The sequence below is a fragment of the Lissotriton helveticus genome, chromosome 3_1, assembly GCF_964261635.1.
Source record: "Lissotriton helveticus chromosome 3_1, aLisHel1.1, whole genome shotgun sequence".
NCBI classification, from domain to species: domain Eukaryota; kingdom Metazoa; phylum Chordata; class Amphibia; order Caudata; family Salamandridae; genus Lissotriton; species Lissotriton helveticus.
The window spans coordinates 93,014,075-93,033,220 of NC_136061.1; the positions used below are offsets into that span (position 1 = coordinate 93,014,075).

The 19,146-nt window shown below is 46.2% G+C and overlaps 1 protein-coding gene across 1 annotated transcript in view; it reads right to left on the reverse strand.

The window, feature by feature from the left end:
- Positions 1-19,146, reverse strand: part of METTL16 (methyltransferase 16, RNA N6-adenosine) — a 513,950-nt gene that overhangs the window by 193,333 nt on the left and 301,471 nt on the right. The window contains exons 7-8 of the mRNA XM_078679306.1: positions 11,797-11,866; positions 878-967 (exon numbers count right to left, since the gene is read on the reverse strand). Coding sequence (XP_078535432.1) covers positions 878-967; positions 11,797-11,866 — 160 coding nt within the window. The remainder of the gene's footprint in view (positions 1-877; positions 968-11,796; positions 11,867-19,146) is intronic.

The following is a 19,146-nucleotide window of genomic DNA, read 5'->3' on the forward strand; positions in this document are numbered from 1 at the left end:
ACTCTTTGAAGTCCATCAAGCATTAACAATCCTGAAGGAGAGGTATGTAAGGGAAGACAAAAATATCAAATTGATATCAGTCATGCACTTAATTGTCAATCCCTTATTGGGATAATTTAATGTGTGTGATTTTCAACCACTATCCTTGTTTATTCAACACATTTCAGTCCCACAGTGTGGGCTTACAGGGTCACTATCAGATTAAACAGAATTAAGTCACTGTGTTCTATAATTACCATAATTAAAGAATAATTTAGTTACATGGCTATAGAGCAGTACAAAAAATGTAACTTTGAAATTACTGGCAGCGTTTTACAAACTATTACAAAAAAACAAATAAAGAACAATGATTTGTTTGCCAGAAGTATTGCGCTGAGATAATAAATTTATGATTAAGACAAAGAAAAGTAAAATTACCTACCTGAATAGAGAAAATGGTCAATTTCCTCAAAAATTACAGTGGCAGTAGGCAAGTGAGTTGGGAATTAACTATACAATCACTTGTCAACAAAGGTTCAAGGGTGGTTTTGCAAGACACATCCTCCTACAATACAGAAGGCCCAAAATAACACAAAGATTCAGAGCACTGCGGAAACTACCAGGTGATCCCAGTCCTGAAATAAAGTCATTGAGTCCCCACTTGCTCCTAGGCTCTAGCATAAGAATTGATCAGACAAACCAAAGTTGATTTCAAGAATCATGAGTGTTGTTGACTTTCAGTGTTTTACCTCGTGCCCAAGACACATGAAAAATCTACAGACTCCGATCAACCCCCTTATTTTCATGTTGTGGCTTTTTTTCCGAAACCAGTTAGTAATACATCAATTTCCTCCTAAAACACCACAATACTGCAGAGGCACTAAATATGTATACTTACCGGTACTTTTACATCATCATAAAAACTCCAAGCCAAAGCCCATCTCATTGTTCGTCCCTGATAAAATTCTGTGTGAGCAACTTTAGGAACCTGTGGAAAAGAAGGGACATATGTAGCCTTAATTTCAATTTCAATGCCCATGGGGCTCATTTGCTCACACCAACATCTTTAAACTACCAACAAGCTATCACAAAATGTAGACTGAGCCACCCTCAAGCGTAATCCACTTTTATACAAGACATGATGTAAATGCTCAAACCAGTACAACAGTCAGGTCAGGCAAATGGCAGCCATATGATCTCATTTTAGTAAGATCAGTAGGGTGATCCACTGAGTGGGTGTCATAGGCTTGATTGCGCTACTCATTAAAGACCATAGTAGGGTGTGTTAAGGTGGTGGGTGAAGATCTACTGTGGTACTGGAAGTATTAACGAGATGGGTAAAAATATATTTCTGGCTACTTTAGTACTTCTGGTCAGCTGAGGCTCTTTTCTGTATCTGACCCATGGCAACTTACAGCGAGTCAGAAAAAGATTTCTGAAGCTGTTATCCTTATGTTCATGCAGCGGACTCCACTCTTGAATCGGTACAGGTGGTGTAAGATTAATGCTGGCAAACGTAGAGGGATAAGGGAGAGTCACAGAGTTGTAACATTCCTATACTTGGATAGCTTCTGCACCCAACTCACAGGAACAGTCCCAAGCACAAAAAGATAAAAGAAGATAAGAAGATATGGGAAATCCATTTCCAAACTGAGCATTCCTTCTAAATGACATACCCAGAGAATATTTCCCACCATGGTGGTGGGTGCATGGATCCCATAGGAAGGAGTTTGTGCTGATCAGAAAGGCAAGAAACTATATAAGTTGATCAGACACACGCATACAGACCGTGCTGGTATCTATCTAAAAGACTATCGAGAAAGCAGGCACCACCTAGCTACAAGACCAGCTTAGCATCAATTCTCTCTTTGAGGATTCACCTCGTTTCAGTGCTCGCTGAAGCAGTGAAACAGCAACCTCCATGTCATAGATACCACCTTTTCCGTCACTCCACAGACAACAGCAACCCCATGGCTCCTGGTTCTGCTTGATCTCTGTCACATTTCATACGACTCTCCATCACTCATTGATTAAACTTTCTATTGCAGGATTTGACAAGGTTGTACACAGGCTCTCCACCTCTTGCAACCAACATCAACTACCTCTGATGGAAAGTTTCAGACCCCAGTGCCTACCAGAGTACCCCATTGATCTATTTCCTTTACTTCTCGGTCTTTAACCTCTGCTAAAGCCTCAGATCATGTTTAACCTCATCACTAACAGCAGCAAACAAACCCAGATCTGGCACAAGTTACTTCTATTCATCACTGACCAGAACGGAGTATCGACAAGAAAACTCAGTATGGTACCAGCAATTATTCCTGTATTCCTTGCTTTGCTATTTAACCTCCCAGCAATGCTCTCTGTGCCGACACCCACAATTTATTTATTTTTTTTAAATCATTTTTTATTGAGTTTTCAAATATTCGCATCTCAAATCTCATTCATGCAATACCGTACATGCAAGGTATTATCCATACATTTCTGGTTTGTCCCAACAAACACTTAATACTGGGGACCCCACCAAGCCCTCGTGAGTTGCACCCGCTTCGGGGTAAAAGTCAGATTGTCGTGTGGTCACGCAGTGCGGTCCTTTTCCACCATCTGGAACTAAGCATCCTGATATGATAGAGTTAGATTCCCATGGTAGGTTATCCTTCATGCTGTCAAGCCTGATTCCCCCTCTCTCTCCGTTGACGTGTTGGGGTGGCGAGGGCCCTGCTCTCTCCGCATCGCGCCCGCCTGCTGCTAGGCCGTAGTCGCTCCAATGCCCTTGCCTTGTCTATTGTGCTGATGCCCGTGTCGCTTCCCTTAGCAGTCTCCCTTCTACACCTGCTCACTTTTCCAGTTCCTTTTTCCATGTTCCTACTCTTTGTCCTTCTGTTGCCTTCCAGTTCCTGGTAACTTACTGTTTAGCAAGGATATAAATCAGGTCTTGGAATTTGCCTGTCATTTTTGTTTTGGCCATGTGTGGGAACCATCCTAGTAACAGTGGCCTGGTGTGTGTGGGGTCTCTTTTTCAATGACAGTTTCCACTATGCGCCATACTTCCTCCCAGAATGCGCGTAAGGTAGGACAATCCCATAGCATATGCAATATATGGACTTCCCTTTCCCCACACCTGGGGTAGGCTGCAATCTCCACCCTAAATTATCTTCTAATTCGCGTCGGGGTAAGATATGCTCTGTGAAGAACATAATCGTTTATTTGTTTGAACCTTGCATTTCTAGATACTTTCGGAGTCCTTTCAACTATAGTATCCCAATCTACCTCAGGAATCGGCCTTCCCAAGTCTTTCTCCCACTGAAGCCCTAGTCGCTCCAGGGGTTGCTGTGTGTCGCAGCGCATTGCCCTAAAGAGGCAAGAGAACGTTTTGATCTTCCCTGCCGATAGAGCAACATACTGGCAGCCCTCGAGTGCTCGGGGTACTATAGTTCCCATGCCCCAGTGCTTCCGTAGTCTCAATGGAGCACTCTGTGCATTAAAAGTGGCCTCTGGGCAGGTCGTACTCTGACCGAAATTCTTCAAAGGGGAGCAACTCAGAGCCCCAGAAGAGGTCTCCTATTACCCTCACCCCGCCCCCTCCCAGGCATCAAGTATCGCCCAGTGTCCCCCATGTGGAAGACGTCGGAGCAGGGCTATGGGCAAGTCAGAGGCGTAGGGCACTCTACAACCAACACGTCTCAGATACCTAGCCCAGTGTCTTTTCACCACCTTCATTTCTGTTGTATCCCCCGCAGACCTCCTCTGTACACATAGTAATATTTTCGCAAGTATCAGGGCAGTCGGCGCGAATGGGTGCTATGCTCTGCCCGGGTTCCTCCCAGCAGCCAGCCACTATATCATCCAGTTAAGTTGAGCTGCTATGTAGTATGTTTAAAAATCCGGACTGCTAACCCGCCTGCTGTTGTGGCACGTTGCATCGTGGCCAGTGCCACTCTCCTGCGACCTGTTCCCCATATGAACGATATGATCAGCAAATCTAGGTCTCTAAATATCGCTTGGGGGATCCACACCGGGAGGGTCCCAAAGAAATATAATAGGCGTGGGTGTGCCACCATCTTCAGGATGGCTACTCTACCAGCCACAGATGATATATTTTCATCCCTAGGTATGTCAGGCAGCTAGGTTCCCACTGGAGGTCTCCCAAGTCGGCCAGCAGGGATCTGCTGAACGTCACACTGAAAAACTTTGACTACTGCCAGTTGACCTTGAGGCCAAAAAGCCTAACAAAGTGCGCCAGTATGGACTGTGCCCCTCAAAAGTCCTCCGTCGTATCTCAGAGGAACAACAGGAGGTCGTAAGCGTACAGGGCTATGTGGTGGTGTGTCTCTCTTACCTTCAATCCTCTGTAATATTGCCCCCTTCTTGACCGGCACACCAGGGGTTCCATAGCTAGGGCAAACAGCATTGGGGACTGCGGTTAAGGAATATATGGAGGGACTATGACTACGGCGCCTAGACCCAGGAGAGACAGAGGAAAGAGGGATGGACATTACTTTGCAGGAGGTACGGGCTGCCATCAAGCATATGGCGCATAACAAGACGCTGGGTACTGATGGCTTGCTGGCGGAGTTTTATGCAACGTACGTGGGGGAATTGGCTCCCAGATTGGTCTCCCTGTACACTGTGGCTTGAGATATAGGGGTACTACCAGAAAGCACCAGGGAAGCCCTCATTGTACCGGTGCTAAAGCAAGGAAAGCTGGCACATGATCGAACGGCCTACAGGCCATTACACATGCTGAACATGGATTACAAAATATCAAGTAAGATATTGGCAACCCAACTATTGTCAAACATGTCAAAACTGGTCCACCCAGACCAGGCCGGGTTCATCCCAGGGCGGAATACAGCCATAAACATACGGCGACTCCTAACCATTATGGATAAAGAGGATTAATATAAGCCAGCAGCGGCGGTGTTCCTATCGCAGTGAGCCAAGCCCCTGTAGAGCCCAGCTTAGTACTGGGCAAAGATATAATTGATCTTCTCTTGTGTGTATTGTCTAGTACCCTCATCATCATCTAACTTCACTATTGGAGAGCCCTCGCCTATGGGGTTAGCCAATCACGTTATGAGGGAACCAGTTTTATCCCTCTCCGAATGTGTTGGCTCTAAATATTGTTCACAGTCGAAGCACCTGAGCCTTACAGTCCGTCGCGTTACTTCCTCTTTATCCTCCTGAACGGACTGTGAAGCTCTGGGTGTCCTGGCTGCCTGCGCTCCAGTTCCCTAAGAGTCTCGTCTCTGAGGAGTGTGTGCCTGGCCCCTGTGGTTTCTGCAATGCACTGGCCTCGCAGGACCACATTGAAGGTATTCCATTTGGCCAGCTGCAAAGCGGCTGTGACTTCATTATCTCTGAAGTATTGAGTGATTTTCCCCCAGAACACCTGATCCTCTGGTGGTCCGGGCGGAATCTTCAGGTAGGGATTGCGGATCTAGCAATCGGTCTGCACGTTATAAATTTTATTATTTTTTATTAGCATGTGTCCACTTTAGGTTTAGCAGTGCCGGGTTCTGGTCTGAGATTGTGCGAGGTAATTATTCTCCTATGTGTACTAGGTTCTGTATGTCTGCGGTGCATAGAAAAGTGTTTAGTCTCGCGTGAACCTTGTGCATGGCTGAAATGTAAGAGTAATCACGGTTTCGAGGATGCAGGGTTCTCCAGGAATCTAGCAGTCCCCATCGGCACGGCCAGCTACTAAATACCTGTGCTGTGGGCGAGGTCGGAGAATCACATAGAGGGGGGTGGGATCTGTCCGAATACAAATCACCTACACTGTAAAAGTCTCCCCCGTTATCATAGTGCTGGTCAAATAAAGCGCCAGACAGTGGGTCAAATGGGCAAAGAAGGCGGATTGCTCATTATTTGGGGCATACACATGCACTATGCTCAGTTCGCGTCCTTCCAATCATACCTGCACTACCACATATCAGCCCTCGGGTCTATTAGTGAGTCTATCAGCTGGAATGGATCCCTGCCTGAAGCTATACCATTGCCCCTCGTGCGTAAGCGGAATACATGCTGTAGAAAGCTTGCCCTCTCCAGCACCTGTGCAATGCAAATCCCTCTTTCTGGCTGAGATGCGTTTCTTGCAGTAGGGTTATTTGCACTACCCGCCTTCAAAGGTAGGAAAATACTTTATATCTCTTTGTCATTGTGTGCATTCCTATAATGTTCCAAGTCATGCATTTATAAGTCTGTGTACCTGCCATCTAGTATTGTGTCTAGAGGTGCATCCCCCCACCTGCTCCCATCTACCCAACCGCCACAAACTCCCCTTGATCTGTGACCCATTCTGTAGGCAGTGCAAGTCAAAACCCCCTCTCATTTGAAACAACAAACAATTCCGTCAACTCCCACTCTCAGGACAAGTAGGTGAACGCCTCCCATCCAAACCAGTAAGTTAGGTCTGCGAGAGGCTGCCTGCAGCTAGTTCAGTCAGAGGGGGCGGCCCATTGCTCCTCCAGCCCCCGTGGCCGCCACCTAGCTCATGGGTATCAGGGAATCCCTTCAGGTCTACCCCCATAGCAATCCCAGAACCTTGTCTCTGGGGCAATTAAAACTGAGAGTCCCTCAGTTTCCCCTCTCAATTACTGCACCCTCATGTCTCTCAGATTATGTTATCGGCTGTTTGTGGCATCACCTCCGGAAGCTCCATACTTAGGGTCTCTGACGAAGGATCCCTGTTTGAAGTCCGACTCCATCACCATGGCACTGCCCTCTGGAGGCGATTGCCCCGGCCCCTTTCCACTCATCAGCTCCACAACCTTCATCGCGTTTGGTCTCTCCATTTGCACCACCCCTGCATGGGGGCCAGCATGTCTCTTTTTGCCATTCTGCTACAGGATCTGCCCCCGCGCTTTCTTTGTTGTCTGAGCTTCCAGGGAGAAGCTGCACCGCAGTGCCTCTCCAGCCAATCCCAAGCCTCCTGTGGGGTTCAGCAGAACTCTGTTCCGTTCGGCATGAAAACACGTAGCCGAGCTGAATAGAACATCATGTATTTGTAGTTTCTGTTTGCAGAGTTTTTGCTTCAAGCTCTGGAATGAGCCCCTTTGATCCTGCACCTCTCTTAAGAAGTCAGGGTACACCGGAACTGTCACATTATTCACCTTGATGTCTCCCCTTGTCGTGCTTGCACCAAGATGCAATCCCAGTCTCTGTAGTATAGCAGTTTCGCCACTACTACCCGAGGGCACTCAATGAGCTCTCTCTAGTGCATAAAACACTGACAATCCTTCCGGCACTATATCCGTGCGCAGCCATTTCTCGAGGTTGTCCACCATGTTGGCGCCTTCAACTTTTTCAGGCAGACTCACCACTATAATATTATTCCTGCAAGATCTGATTACGGCATCTTCCGCCAGCAATTCAAGTGTGCGTACTTTTGTTTCTAGGACTACCAGCTGCTTTTTCATTGCGGTTATATTTGGGGACGTTTCTGACAACTGATGTTTATTTGCCAAGACTTGTTCTGTTAGTCGCCTGTGGTCCTCTATGAAAAGGCCCAAATCTGTACTTATGGAGTCCATTTTGGACTCCAACTGCTCGGTGGACGTGGTTATGGCCTGTAGGATGTCTTGCAGAGTCCGGTCCTATGGAAGTTCTGCTTGGGGATGAGAATTCTCATTCTCCTGTCGCTCTCTCCGTCAGAGCTCTATCTTTTTTGCGCCTCTTTGGCACTTTCCCCATCTTTCCCTACAGGGTGATGTCCTGTATTATTGCTTCTCACTTTCTCCTATCTATTGACACTTGCGCTCTAGGGGGGTCTGCTCTCTCAGACTCCCTCGGTGAAGAGCCTCGGTCACTATCGCTGTGGGCAGCTCAGTTCAGGGATAGATCAGCATGAGTTGCGTGGCTCGTGGGCCTATGTCCTTCCCGAGGTGTGCAGCTAGGGTCGGGGTCTTTTGCTGTAGGTCACTGGGCAATTTTCCACGCTTTTCAGTGGCTGGGTCTCTCTCTGTCAGGTTCAGTTCCTTCCGTCTTACTCTGCTCTTCCTTAGCGCCTCAGTCATTCTATTGCTATGTAACCCCCTTGGCAGGGCCTGCCCCTCTGTGTGCTGATTGCACGCTGCTGCTCTATGCAGATTCGGTCATTTCAGTGTTTCCTTTGCCTGCCCTCTAAGTTGCCTCTCTCACAATGGCTCTGGCTCCCAGGTTGGCAGAAGCCGTACCCTCATCTATCACACTGATGTAGGCACCCGTGCCTGCTGTGCTTTCAGAGGCCCTACGTTGGATGTGCGGTACAACCCGCTCCTGCTGCATTTAACTACTTTCAGGCTTTGCAACTTTGAGGTCTAATTCTGTAATTGCAGTTGCCTCTCGCCTGGGCTTGATGGCACTAGGCGGGCCTAAGCCTCAGCTGTTGGTAATCGCGCCGCGCATACTGTTTATGGTCGGCTACCTCGTTGTTTCTCTGGGGCCTGGTTGCTGGAGTTCCTGAGCTTGCTCTGTAGTTGTGACCCCTTCTGCGTGTGCCTCTGATCACCTCACTCCGGGGGTCGCCTCTACCCGGCCCTGGGTGGTATTTTTTAGAGCCAAGGGAGAGTTCTGCGGTACTTCCCACCCCCTCTAGTCTCGCCAGTGCCGGGCGTAACAGAACTACCACTTATCAGTATTGCGGGGGTACCGTGCATGGTCTATGCCAGCCCAGGCCCCCGCTGTCGGCGATTGTGCTCCACTCACTGTATGAGGCAGCCTCATCTTGTGGTGTCGTAGCAGCTTGTCCACTGAAGTGCCTGTCTTTGCTTTTCAGGAGCACCTCGTCCTCTCGTGTGATATTTGCAGATGGTCTTTTGGCCCCAGCAGATGTAGGCCGTCTCCTCCCTCTTCAGACCAGCCAGACCTGCACCCTCTCTATTACTGTGGGTCATATCTGGTGCACCTCCACAGCGGTGTCCTACTCGGCCTGAAAAGGCTCCACTCACGGTTCGCGGTGTCGACAGCTCCGCTCCTCCTCTGCCGATCACTCAGCTAAGCCAGCTGCCTGCGTTGCCCCGCACCCTGTCCCTTCCAAAGGGCGCCGCCATTTTGGAAGGCTCGTGGACGCAGCTGCCAATTCCCTGTTCGGCACTCGCCCTTTGACTCGGCGATCCTGGCAAGCCTCCTCAGTTCAGGCTATTTGGGGATTCCTCATGGGGGCACAATTGCCCCCCCCCCCCAGAAGACTTAGGATGTAGCTGGATTGTGGCTGGCTGTTTAGAGCTCTAGCGCTGCTCACTCCATCGGCATCAGGCCATGCCCCGCCGACACCCACGATATTTGCCATGGATAAACTGATCCATGCCCTACACTGCTCAACTTGCCTCAAAAGACAAAATGATTGCAAAAATACCAATTCCGTATAAAGCAGAAGACCTGCAGCTCCACTTCTAATGTAGTAACAACTAACCTGTCATTCTACCTGCCAAAAAAACTTATCATAGGAGGCCAATGTCACACGCACAGCCATGACATCACAAGAACTGAAATCAAAAGGGAAATGAAACATACCAGAAAACAAACCTGAAACGACGCACCAAGGTTCCAGAAAAACTCCCTAACTTCTCCACTTCAAAAAGGAACCAAACACGACTTCAAAGAACACCACATCCACTGAAAAGAAAACAACCTATTTCAAATGCGAAGAGAAATAACCCACTCCTGTATCTAGCCTCCAATTGCTTATTAACCCATAACTATGTACACTACTCTGTTGCAAAACAATATAATACAAAACAGGGAGTGACTCCCCACATATACTATTGATAGATAGCCCCTAGCTTCCCCCAATGACGGAAAAGCTGACCAAGTGGACGCTAGTTCGGAATGGATTGCAGACTACGGGTGATCGATTTGGCGATGCTCAGTTGCGCACTGTTGATGACTTGATAGCAGGGCGCGACGCATATACGGATACATTTATTCTGCACAGACTGTGAAACGCCATGCATGCGGCATTGCGGACTTCCCCAAAAGCGCCAAAGGACTTTCCCCCGCTCACATCAATCCCATTGACTACCGCTGCCCATCTTGTCTCCAGACTTACGACGTATCTATGACACTTTGACCAGCGATTAGGGCAAGAGGCCGGGTGGCCTGTTAAAGAGATCTGGGAAGCTCCCTGCCGGATCAAACATGGTTCTATTGCTGTGAACAGAGGTGATATGTCTCATACAATCAGAGGCATAAATTACTGCATTTTAAGTATTTACATCGAGTGTATGTCACACCGTAATTACTAGCTGAAATGGACCCGCCAAATCACACAAATGCTCCCGATGTGCAGCTGAACAGGCAGACTTCATACACTTGGCACGGAACTGCGGGCCTATATTGGCATACTGGAGGGGGAGGTATTTTGCCAAATGTCCCAGATGATGGACTATGAGCTACAACCCACTCCACTGATGGCTTGTTGTGGCATGTTAAACACCTAAAGGCCGTAATGCGGCGATTTGCTGCTCTAGCTCTACATATGGCTAAAAGACAGATTGTGATATACTGGGGTTGGGGGCACTCCGGTCCCAACGGTGAAGGCATGGATCCGGGACTTGATTTACTGTAACACCACAAGTGACATATTCACCTCACTGCAGTCGATTTCCGCACGTCCAAAAAAGCATATTGCAACCAATGAAGGATTACTTATTGACGTATCCAGAGGGAATAGAGTGAAATGTATATAGAATTATACTCCAGTAGAGGAGCTTGCATACCCAGTCACACAAATAAAGAAGAGCAGTTGGCACATCTAACAGGTGAGTCTATATGTAGACATAATGGACATGGGGGTATAATGGCCCTGTCCTGAGGACTTTTAAGCTAGCAACTTGTAGAGGCGTATCGCACAAGATGGTCGCGGATGGGAGCGGGCCTTTTTTTTTTGTTGATTTAATCCTTAAAAAAAATATTGTTTACCACTGAACACATAAATTATAATGTGCTGTATCGATAAGCTGAACTGTATGGTATGAAACACAGTTATTATTGCTGTGTATGTTGTAATAGCCCTGGACTGTTTCTCTATTTTCAGTTTTTTCCCCTTTCCTCTCTCTTTTTTTATCTTTAACCGTTTGTTTCTTCGAATGCTGTTCAAGTATTTATGCACTGTTGTGGAAAATTCAATATACAAATAAAAAAAAAAATACAAAACAGAGAGTGGAGCTATAGAGAGAGGAAGGTGGTGGAGGCATGAGGCAGTGGAAAGGCAGACAAGAGAGGGGAGAAAGAGACAGGCACCCTCAGCAAAGAGAAATTAGATAGGTCAGTAAAGGCCAAGAGCATGCTGTAAGAACCGAAGGAACACTTGCTAAGGGCAACCTAATAGGACCACTAATTTTGTGGCATGTCCGCTAGGGTGATACTGGCTGGTATGTCGACCAAAACTAATGTTTGAGGGCTCATTGTGCCTCAAATAACACACTTCATACAAGAATAATGCCAAAGCAAGTTTACTGCTACCAGATATAACATTGAAACACTCCAGAATCGCTCACACTGGCCTTCACTCTAGCTCTTAAAATGTGTGTCTGCTTTTATCATCAGGACCGCATGACTCAAGTCTCGTAAGCCGTTTCATGCTCTTGGCAGTTCGCCATAATAAAATAAAAATACAATAAAACAGCCTGCAAGAGAACACTATGAGCTCATCAATCACTCTTAAAGCTGCATTCCCATTAGTCACACTATCAATAGGTGTCAACTGTGTAGGAAAGATTCTACCACTTGGCAACATGAACAGGTCTGACCAATCGTAGGGTCCGATTTTCACACACCCACACACTTACAAATGCTAGCAATACAGTCTACTTGGAAAGTGATAATAAAGCTTACCCCTTGAATTCGAAGTTCTTCTTTCAAAGGGGCCAGGCTACACTTCTTCCCTAGCATGCAACTGTACCACCTGCAAGAAACAAAGAGAAGAAATGACATGCTGACCACTGCCAGTCAAGGTCTGATCAAATTCACATGGCACACAGGGACAGAAGAGGCCTGCGTGGAGGCACGTGAGATCTTCATTTGAACAGGAACAGAAGGCTATATGTGAGATCAGACAAGTCTGCCTCCAGATCTGTGATCGGATTCATCTCTCTCCTTTGCTGAAAAGGGTACCTCAGGCCTACACAGATAATGGGATGGAATGACCAGATCACCGTGTGTAGCAGGAGTGGATTTACTTAAGAAACACATTAATATCCTGAGAGTAAGGAATACTGTATCTTAACCACAATGCATGCTGTCACTTTTTGAATCTACTAAACGAACTGACCACAAACTCTTGCATTGGTGCATTCAACAAGGTGGATTTCACACAAGAGACTTGCACTAATCTACATGAGAAGAACATTTCACACTGCGAAGCACAGAACTGAAACTGCATAACTAACTAAACACTAAATCACTAACAGTGGGCTGCCCCCTCGCAGTGTAACGAGCGCCTCGTGGATACGGAGAGCATTCCAGGCGCTCCTGCTCTCTGACTCCAGGGCACTTCCCCGGACCTTCTTCTTGCGGATCGTGGACAGTGAACTTCTGCCGGGCTTGGGGGCGCGGGAGCCACGACCGGCTGATCCAGTGGACCCGAGCCCACACACCTCCTCTCCCTTCCTGACTTTGATTTGCTTTAACTATGTACCCCCCAAGACTTCTCCTGGCACTTTGGGTCATACTCACTGGGTTACTCTCATGGACTTCTTTACTTTTTTTTTTCTTTTGTCCTGGCCGCCATTTTGCTGCTGCTCTCGGCCACTTTTTTCTCCTGAACCTGGCCCGCCATCTTGTCCGTTCCCTCGGCCTTTACCCTTCTCCCTCGTTTCCTCCTTGACGATTCTCAAATGTTTCTGATTTGCCTTTTCGCCATACCCATGTATTACTCCCACCCTCCCTACTCCCACCCAAATCTACTATTTGTATATATATGTATATAGAAATAACTCTAATCACTAGTATATGCTGTAGACCATTGTACTCTCTACCATTCCTATGTGACGCTTAGAGTTTATCCATTTGTATCGCTTCCTTGAGTAACTCCCTTCCTTGTGTGACTTTACAACTTGTACATTTGCATTTTTTTCTGCTTGTATCTTTTATGTAACGCACGTAATCCTAAGTCCTTATGTATTGAAACGGGTTCTTATGTAAAGCGCTCTGACACCTTTGGATAAAGTTTGCGCAATATAAAATCGCATTAAATAAATAAAATTAAAAAAAGACCAATAAGTTAAAATGAACATTATACAATGACCACCTGCCCCACTGCTATCCATATGTGCTGTCATCAAAACCCTAAAGTAATTTCATAATTGAATTTCATGAAATAGGTGTTCACAACTTGTTTGAAGTGAGCCCCACAACATGAGAGCAAAAGCAAGTGATTCCATCGACCAGTTTCTCATCATACAAAATGTTAAAAAACACAGAAGTCTACACCCAACCTGACAACAGAGTGCACCAGAGGCCCCCAGGGAGGAAGGGTCACGTGAGCCTCAAATTGCACTAACTGCCAGCCAGTCACAGAGCAATACCGGTTTCCAACCCACACCTGTCAGACTCTTGAAGTGTCCGCGCTCCAGCAGTCCACCACCGTATTCCTGTTCCCATTACCCATACTCACATCATAACGCAAGTCGCCACCAGCTAAAACGTTACAACTCACGCTTATTAAGGGTCCTGGGTTGCTTGAGTATCGGTTCAGGGAGGACCTTGCCTGACAGTTCGGTCTGGACTGTTCCTATTGGAACAGGATCAAGACTGATTTGCATATGGCAGGGTCCAAACTGGGGGGAAATGGTAAGCAGATAATAATGGACTGGGATGCGACCCTGAGTAATTACCAATGGCTGAGATTAATTCAAGCATTCCATACATCACGTTTTTGTATACATCAGTGTGATTCCCAAATGGGGCGGCTATGCCCAGACGTGGGTCCCATGCACACTGAGTCACTAGAACCAAGCTGTACCCAGCTGATGACAAAACCAGCTTTCAGTTGCTTGTGTTCCAGTACAGGGAGGCCTGGCCTGACATTTTGGCCTGGACTCTTCCTACTGGAGCATGGTCAAGACTATTTACATATGGTTGGGTCCAAACTGAGGAGGCGTGGTGTGAAAAATAGTGATTGACTGGGATGTGACCCGAGTAATTACAAGTGGCTAAGATTAATTCAAGCATTCCATCCATCACTTATTTATATACTTCAGTATTAATGTTCACTCAACAGTCAATCGTGCAACCGGCATCATTAAGTTCGCTGTACTGCAATACCCTTTATCAAAGAGACATATCACCAAAACATAATTACAGTGTTAAGGTTTGTTAGAATACTTTCTCCACTAGAACTGCTTAATGGTGTCCGTGCACAGCTGCTCTTCTTACTACTTATTTGATACCAATGGTGACTGTAACCTGTTTTTTTTTTAAATGGCACTATATACCATAGTTCTACCATCACGAGAAGCTGGAATTAACAGAAAGAACTATTCTGCAATTCAACATCACACAACTGTCTGACATCACAATGAGAAAAGGCTGGACTGACCTGCCTGGGATTTGAACCCATGAACTGAAGTCAAAGCAGTTGCCAAAGGCGAACGTTTAACTAGTTAACTAGTTACGCCAAAAAGATATCCACCAGTGATCATCTGTTCATTGTTGACTGGGTGGATGCTCTGGCTTTTCCTTTTTTTCAACTCATGTCCATTCTATTTGTACCCAGCCCATAGGAGCGTCGCTCTCCGACTGAATATACACTGAAGTGTTTACCCAACTTCAATCAATTCTATGTCAGGAACGGAGGCGAGGATGATGCATTTCTCTTTTCGTTATTACTAATCCAGCATTTGAAAGAGCACTGAGGAAAACGTCTCTACTACATTTCTTCTGAAACTACATATTCCATAACTCCTGGAAATTATGTCAATACATGGTAAGCAAAACCAACCACAGCACCAAACCCACAAAATCCATGCAGAGGCACAGACCAACTTTATCTTTTCTGCCTGCTCCTTGAGCAAGTAAGTATTAAATATGTTCTTCTCTTCATAAAATGATAGTATAGTGTGTATCGATGTTCATTTTATATACATCTTGCAGCGGGCGGCGGATGGTAATTTTGAGAAGTAGCGTGGGGGCACATACGTGGTCACTCACATCCACTCATCTACAAGCACACAAACTCATACCCATCCATCCACCGTCATACACACACACACACACACACTCACAACCTACTCATTCACATACACACTAGCATTTATCCATTCACAGCTCATGCTCAAGTACACATAAATTCATACAGACACGTACCCAAATATTCAATACGGCATTTACCAGGCCACTTCGGTGAAAGCATGGCCTGCAGGTGGTGGAAAGGAGAAGCACGGCCCAACAAGAAGGAGGAAGTTTGGGGAGGGAAGAAAAAAACAGAAGATCCTGCCACCTCCTCTTACTGGCTAACTTTTTTATGGGTCAGCCAGTGAGCCATGAAGTTTCCTAACTCGTCACTGAGTGCGGTGGGGTCAGTGAACCTTGCTGATCCCATCCCACTATGTGACGAATTATTCAAGGATGGTGTGAGGCTTAACTGAAAAACAGTCCACCGGGGACACTTCAGGGCCCATGTTTACTTTCAGTGGCGCCCCCTCTTCCATCTGGATAATGGCAGACATGCCAAAATCTTAAACAAGGTCACCTTCTGACATTTCCGTCTCGACAGGAAGATTTTAGTGAGGGCAGAGGGCTTTCCTGATTTCAAAAACACAGTGGCGGATTGGAATTTCAGATATCTGTAGGACTAAATCAAATGGAGAATGGGCCTGTCGATACTCAAGCAAATCATGGACAGATGAGGGGCCTTGCTAAGTGGACCTCTAGGCATCCAGGATTATTTGTTAGCTAATGATATTTTCAAGCTGGAGACCAGGCCATGAAGGGTAATGCCTTTCTGCAGGACTGGAGCCAGATGAGCAATTATGCCTTCCTCTCCCTTTTGCCTTGGTCGCCAGATTGGCAGTTTAGAAGACAACAGGCGAATGTCATCCTGGTCACTCCCGCAGGTATAGTTTCCATCTCTTCTGGAACTTTATTTTGATTTACCAATCTTTCTTCCCAGTCAACAGAACTTTCTAACCAATGTGATGTGGCAGTTGCACCAGCTAGATTTGGAGGGGCTGTTATGCTTAAGGACGTGGTGGATTATCGGGATCAATGGTCAATCCTGTGTCCTTTGATGCAAGCTGTTGCCTTCGTTCAAAAAGTTTGGGCAAGCAGCATAACCAACAGATACAGATCCTCTTGGAGAAGATGGTCCGGTTGATGCATGGAACGGAGTCTGGATGCAGTGCAGGCGAAACGTACCCACATAGCCAACTTTCTTTTGGAACTAGCTGAGACTGTGATATCATACAGGACTATTAATCATTCTGCAATCTCTACTAGTCACCTACCTGTGGAAGGTTCTCTGGTGAGAAAACATCCCCTTATTCATGGAATTAAGACTATCCAGGCCACCAGAATGCACTCTCACCTCTAAGATGTGAATCGAGTTCTTAACCTCTTCCTCTCTTGACCTCAGAATGACATCCTGAGGAGGAAAACATGTTTGGCTAAGCTGGCAATGCTGCTTCATCTGGTATCATGCAGACAAGTTTCAGATGTCTGCACGTTGGATGTACCAGCCATGGTCTCTACCCCAGATGAAGCATCTATTAACACTGTCAGGCGGACTAAATACAACAGCCTATCAATTTCATAACAGACTTTCACAGATTCTCCCATCTGTACCTGGTCAAATGTTTATGAAGCTCTTAAAGCGAGGTGAGACCAGCTGGCACACATCAGATATTGATTTCCATCAGTAAACTCTATACAGCAGTGTCTTCAGTCGATATAGCTGGATGGGTTCGCTGCACCGTGGCAGAGGCAGGTATTGAGCTTTAATTTTTGGAGCCCATTCAGCGACAGGAGCTATGGCATGTAAGGAATTTTCCCTGGTGGGAGGTTGGAAGACATCATGCATCATTCCTCTGACTCCACATTCAAACATACATCCAGTCTTGTTACAGAGTGTAAAATGTACTGGCTTTCAAGATGGAAAGTTTCAATTCTATGAATGATAAAACGGTGAGGATTATCCCCACCCAACATTAGAGTAACACTTTGCATTTTTACCCTTCCTTGGAGAAGCTACTCCACCTAAGAGATAAGTATTTTTTCAACAGAATTTTCATGTTTACAAATCCTTTAAAACCATGACATTCTGAAGCAGTCAGATTACTGCGTATTATTGTGATTTATAATTGACATTTCACGTTGCAGTTGTGTTACAGAAATTGATTGGGCTTTTCAGCTTGTCCCTCTTACTGTGACTGGCAGGTTTTTACCAGAAACAAACATACTGTCCCAATGGGAGGCTCACCAAGCGTACGTCACATGCAAAAAAGAGGAAGCGGGCATATGCCTCGAACTGGATATTGTGGACTAGGTGCTGTGATTAGATGAGTTTCTCATTTATTGACATGATTTGCAGGTTTCATGGGAAATGTAGTTTGTCAGAAATGTTATACAGTTTTTCTAAGTGTTATTTAAATTGCTGAGGTAGGATTAAAGAAAAGAGAATGCATAATTTACGCCAACAAGCCCTGAAACAATGGGAAATCTTATATTTTTTCACATATGGAATCCAGGCCTGAGCCTTGTCGAGTGGTGTTTAACTGGTCGGCCAGGTATGGCCATCACTGAGGCCATCAGCAAGCTTGACACTAGAAAAGATCACACCAGAAAATTTACTCGGCTCTTGACACCACCAGACAAAGTGCCAATCTACATAAAATGTCAATGCTAGAGTCAATTGCAGGGATTGTAACTGAACATCTTATCGCTGCAGATATGAAAGGGTCTGAAAATATTCTGCCCTTTACCTACCCTTCTTATGAACCAAATCATAATCCAATATGTAAGAACATGGAATAACACTACAGGACGGAAACTTAGTCAAAGTGTTATCAGAAAGTGGTGGCAGTCAAAGTCTGGAAATGGTAGAGGCGCTGAAGTGGTGCAGATACAGCTGAGATAAGTAGATAGCTTCACCACCAGCAAAGCACGCAAGGAACATTACTACCTACTGCTATTACAGGGTTTGAGATCACTCATCAGGGCCAGGAGGCTAGTGTTGAGCAAAAGGCCAAACAAGATGGAAATCCACATTGGGTAGCCTGTCGGAGAAGGCTCCATTTTTAGTCATATCAGTTCCCTAGCGCAAGCGGAGGCATATGCAAAATCAAAACTAGACTTCTGTTTGCTTATAAAAGAGAGTATCACGGAAGACCTTGAAAGGAGATGTATGCTAGTGGGACTGTATCTGAAACTCTTGGATTAAAAAAAAAAAAATAGTAATAGTTAAATGCTTCAATAAATCTCTGCCACTACTAAGAACTTTTTCCACATTCCAGTCTATCGTTTTTTTGTAACCTTTGTCACTCCAAAACACCAAACAAAAAACTGGCTTGCACGTGAAAACAACTCTATATAAATAATTTCCATATATATAGCAAAAGACCAACGCATTTCGGAACTAAATATTCTTGGCCTCCTCAGGACCTGAAGAGGCCAAGAATATTTGGGGCCGAAACTTGTCTCCAAGGAGAAGAGGTAGAAACGAAGACAAAGGCCTCCATCAGAAAACACATTCAGTGAAGAGGGCAGCCGGACCTATCACAGCTTGAAGTAGACAGCCAAGACAGAACGGTGCCCCAGTCAATAGGGGCAGGAGTGAAAGAAAGACACAGTCTCACAAGGCTCCAGAAGAACAAGTAGCAGGAGCGCCAGGGCCCATGCCAAGGTCCCCGGCCGCAGACCAGAAGATCAGGTAGACGCAGCTGGCCGCTGACAAGCGCCACTAAACAGACCGCCCAGACTACGCCAGGCTCAAACAAGGGCAAAGCCAGAAAACAAATCCCAAACAAGCCCTAGAAGGAGACCGCTCTGGGCAGAGCCGATCCACGCAGAACTACGACCAGCAGGAAAAAAAGAGGAGAAACAAGTAAGACGGACCAAGCCGTCAACACAGGAAAGAATCCCTTCTGGAACACCAGACAGAGGGCCAAGCCAAACGGCGGACAAAGGGGCAAAAACACAGCAGCACAATGCCAGAGATGGCAAGCCACGACCAAGAAGCCGCACCAGCTG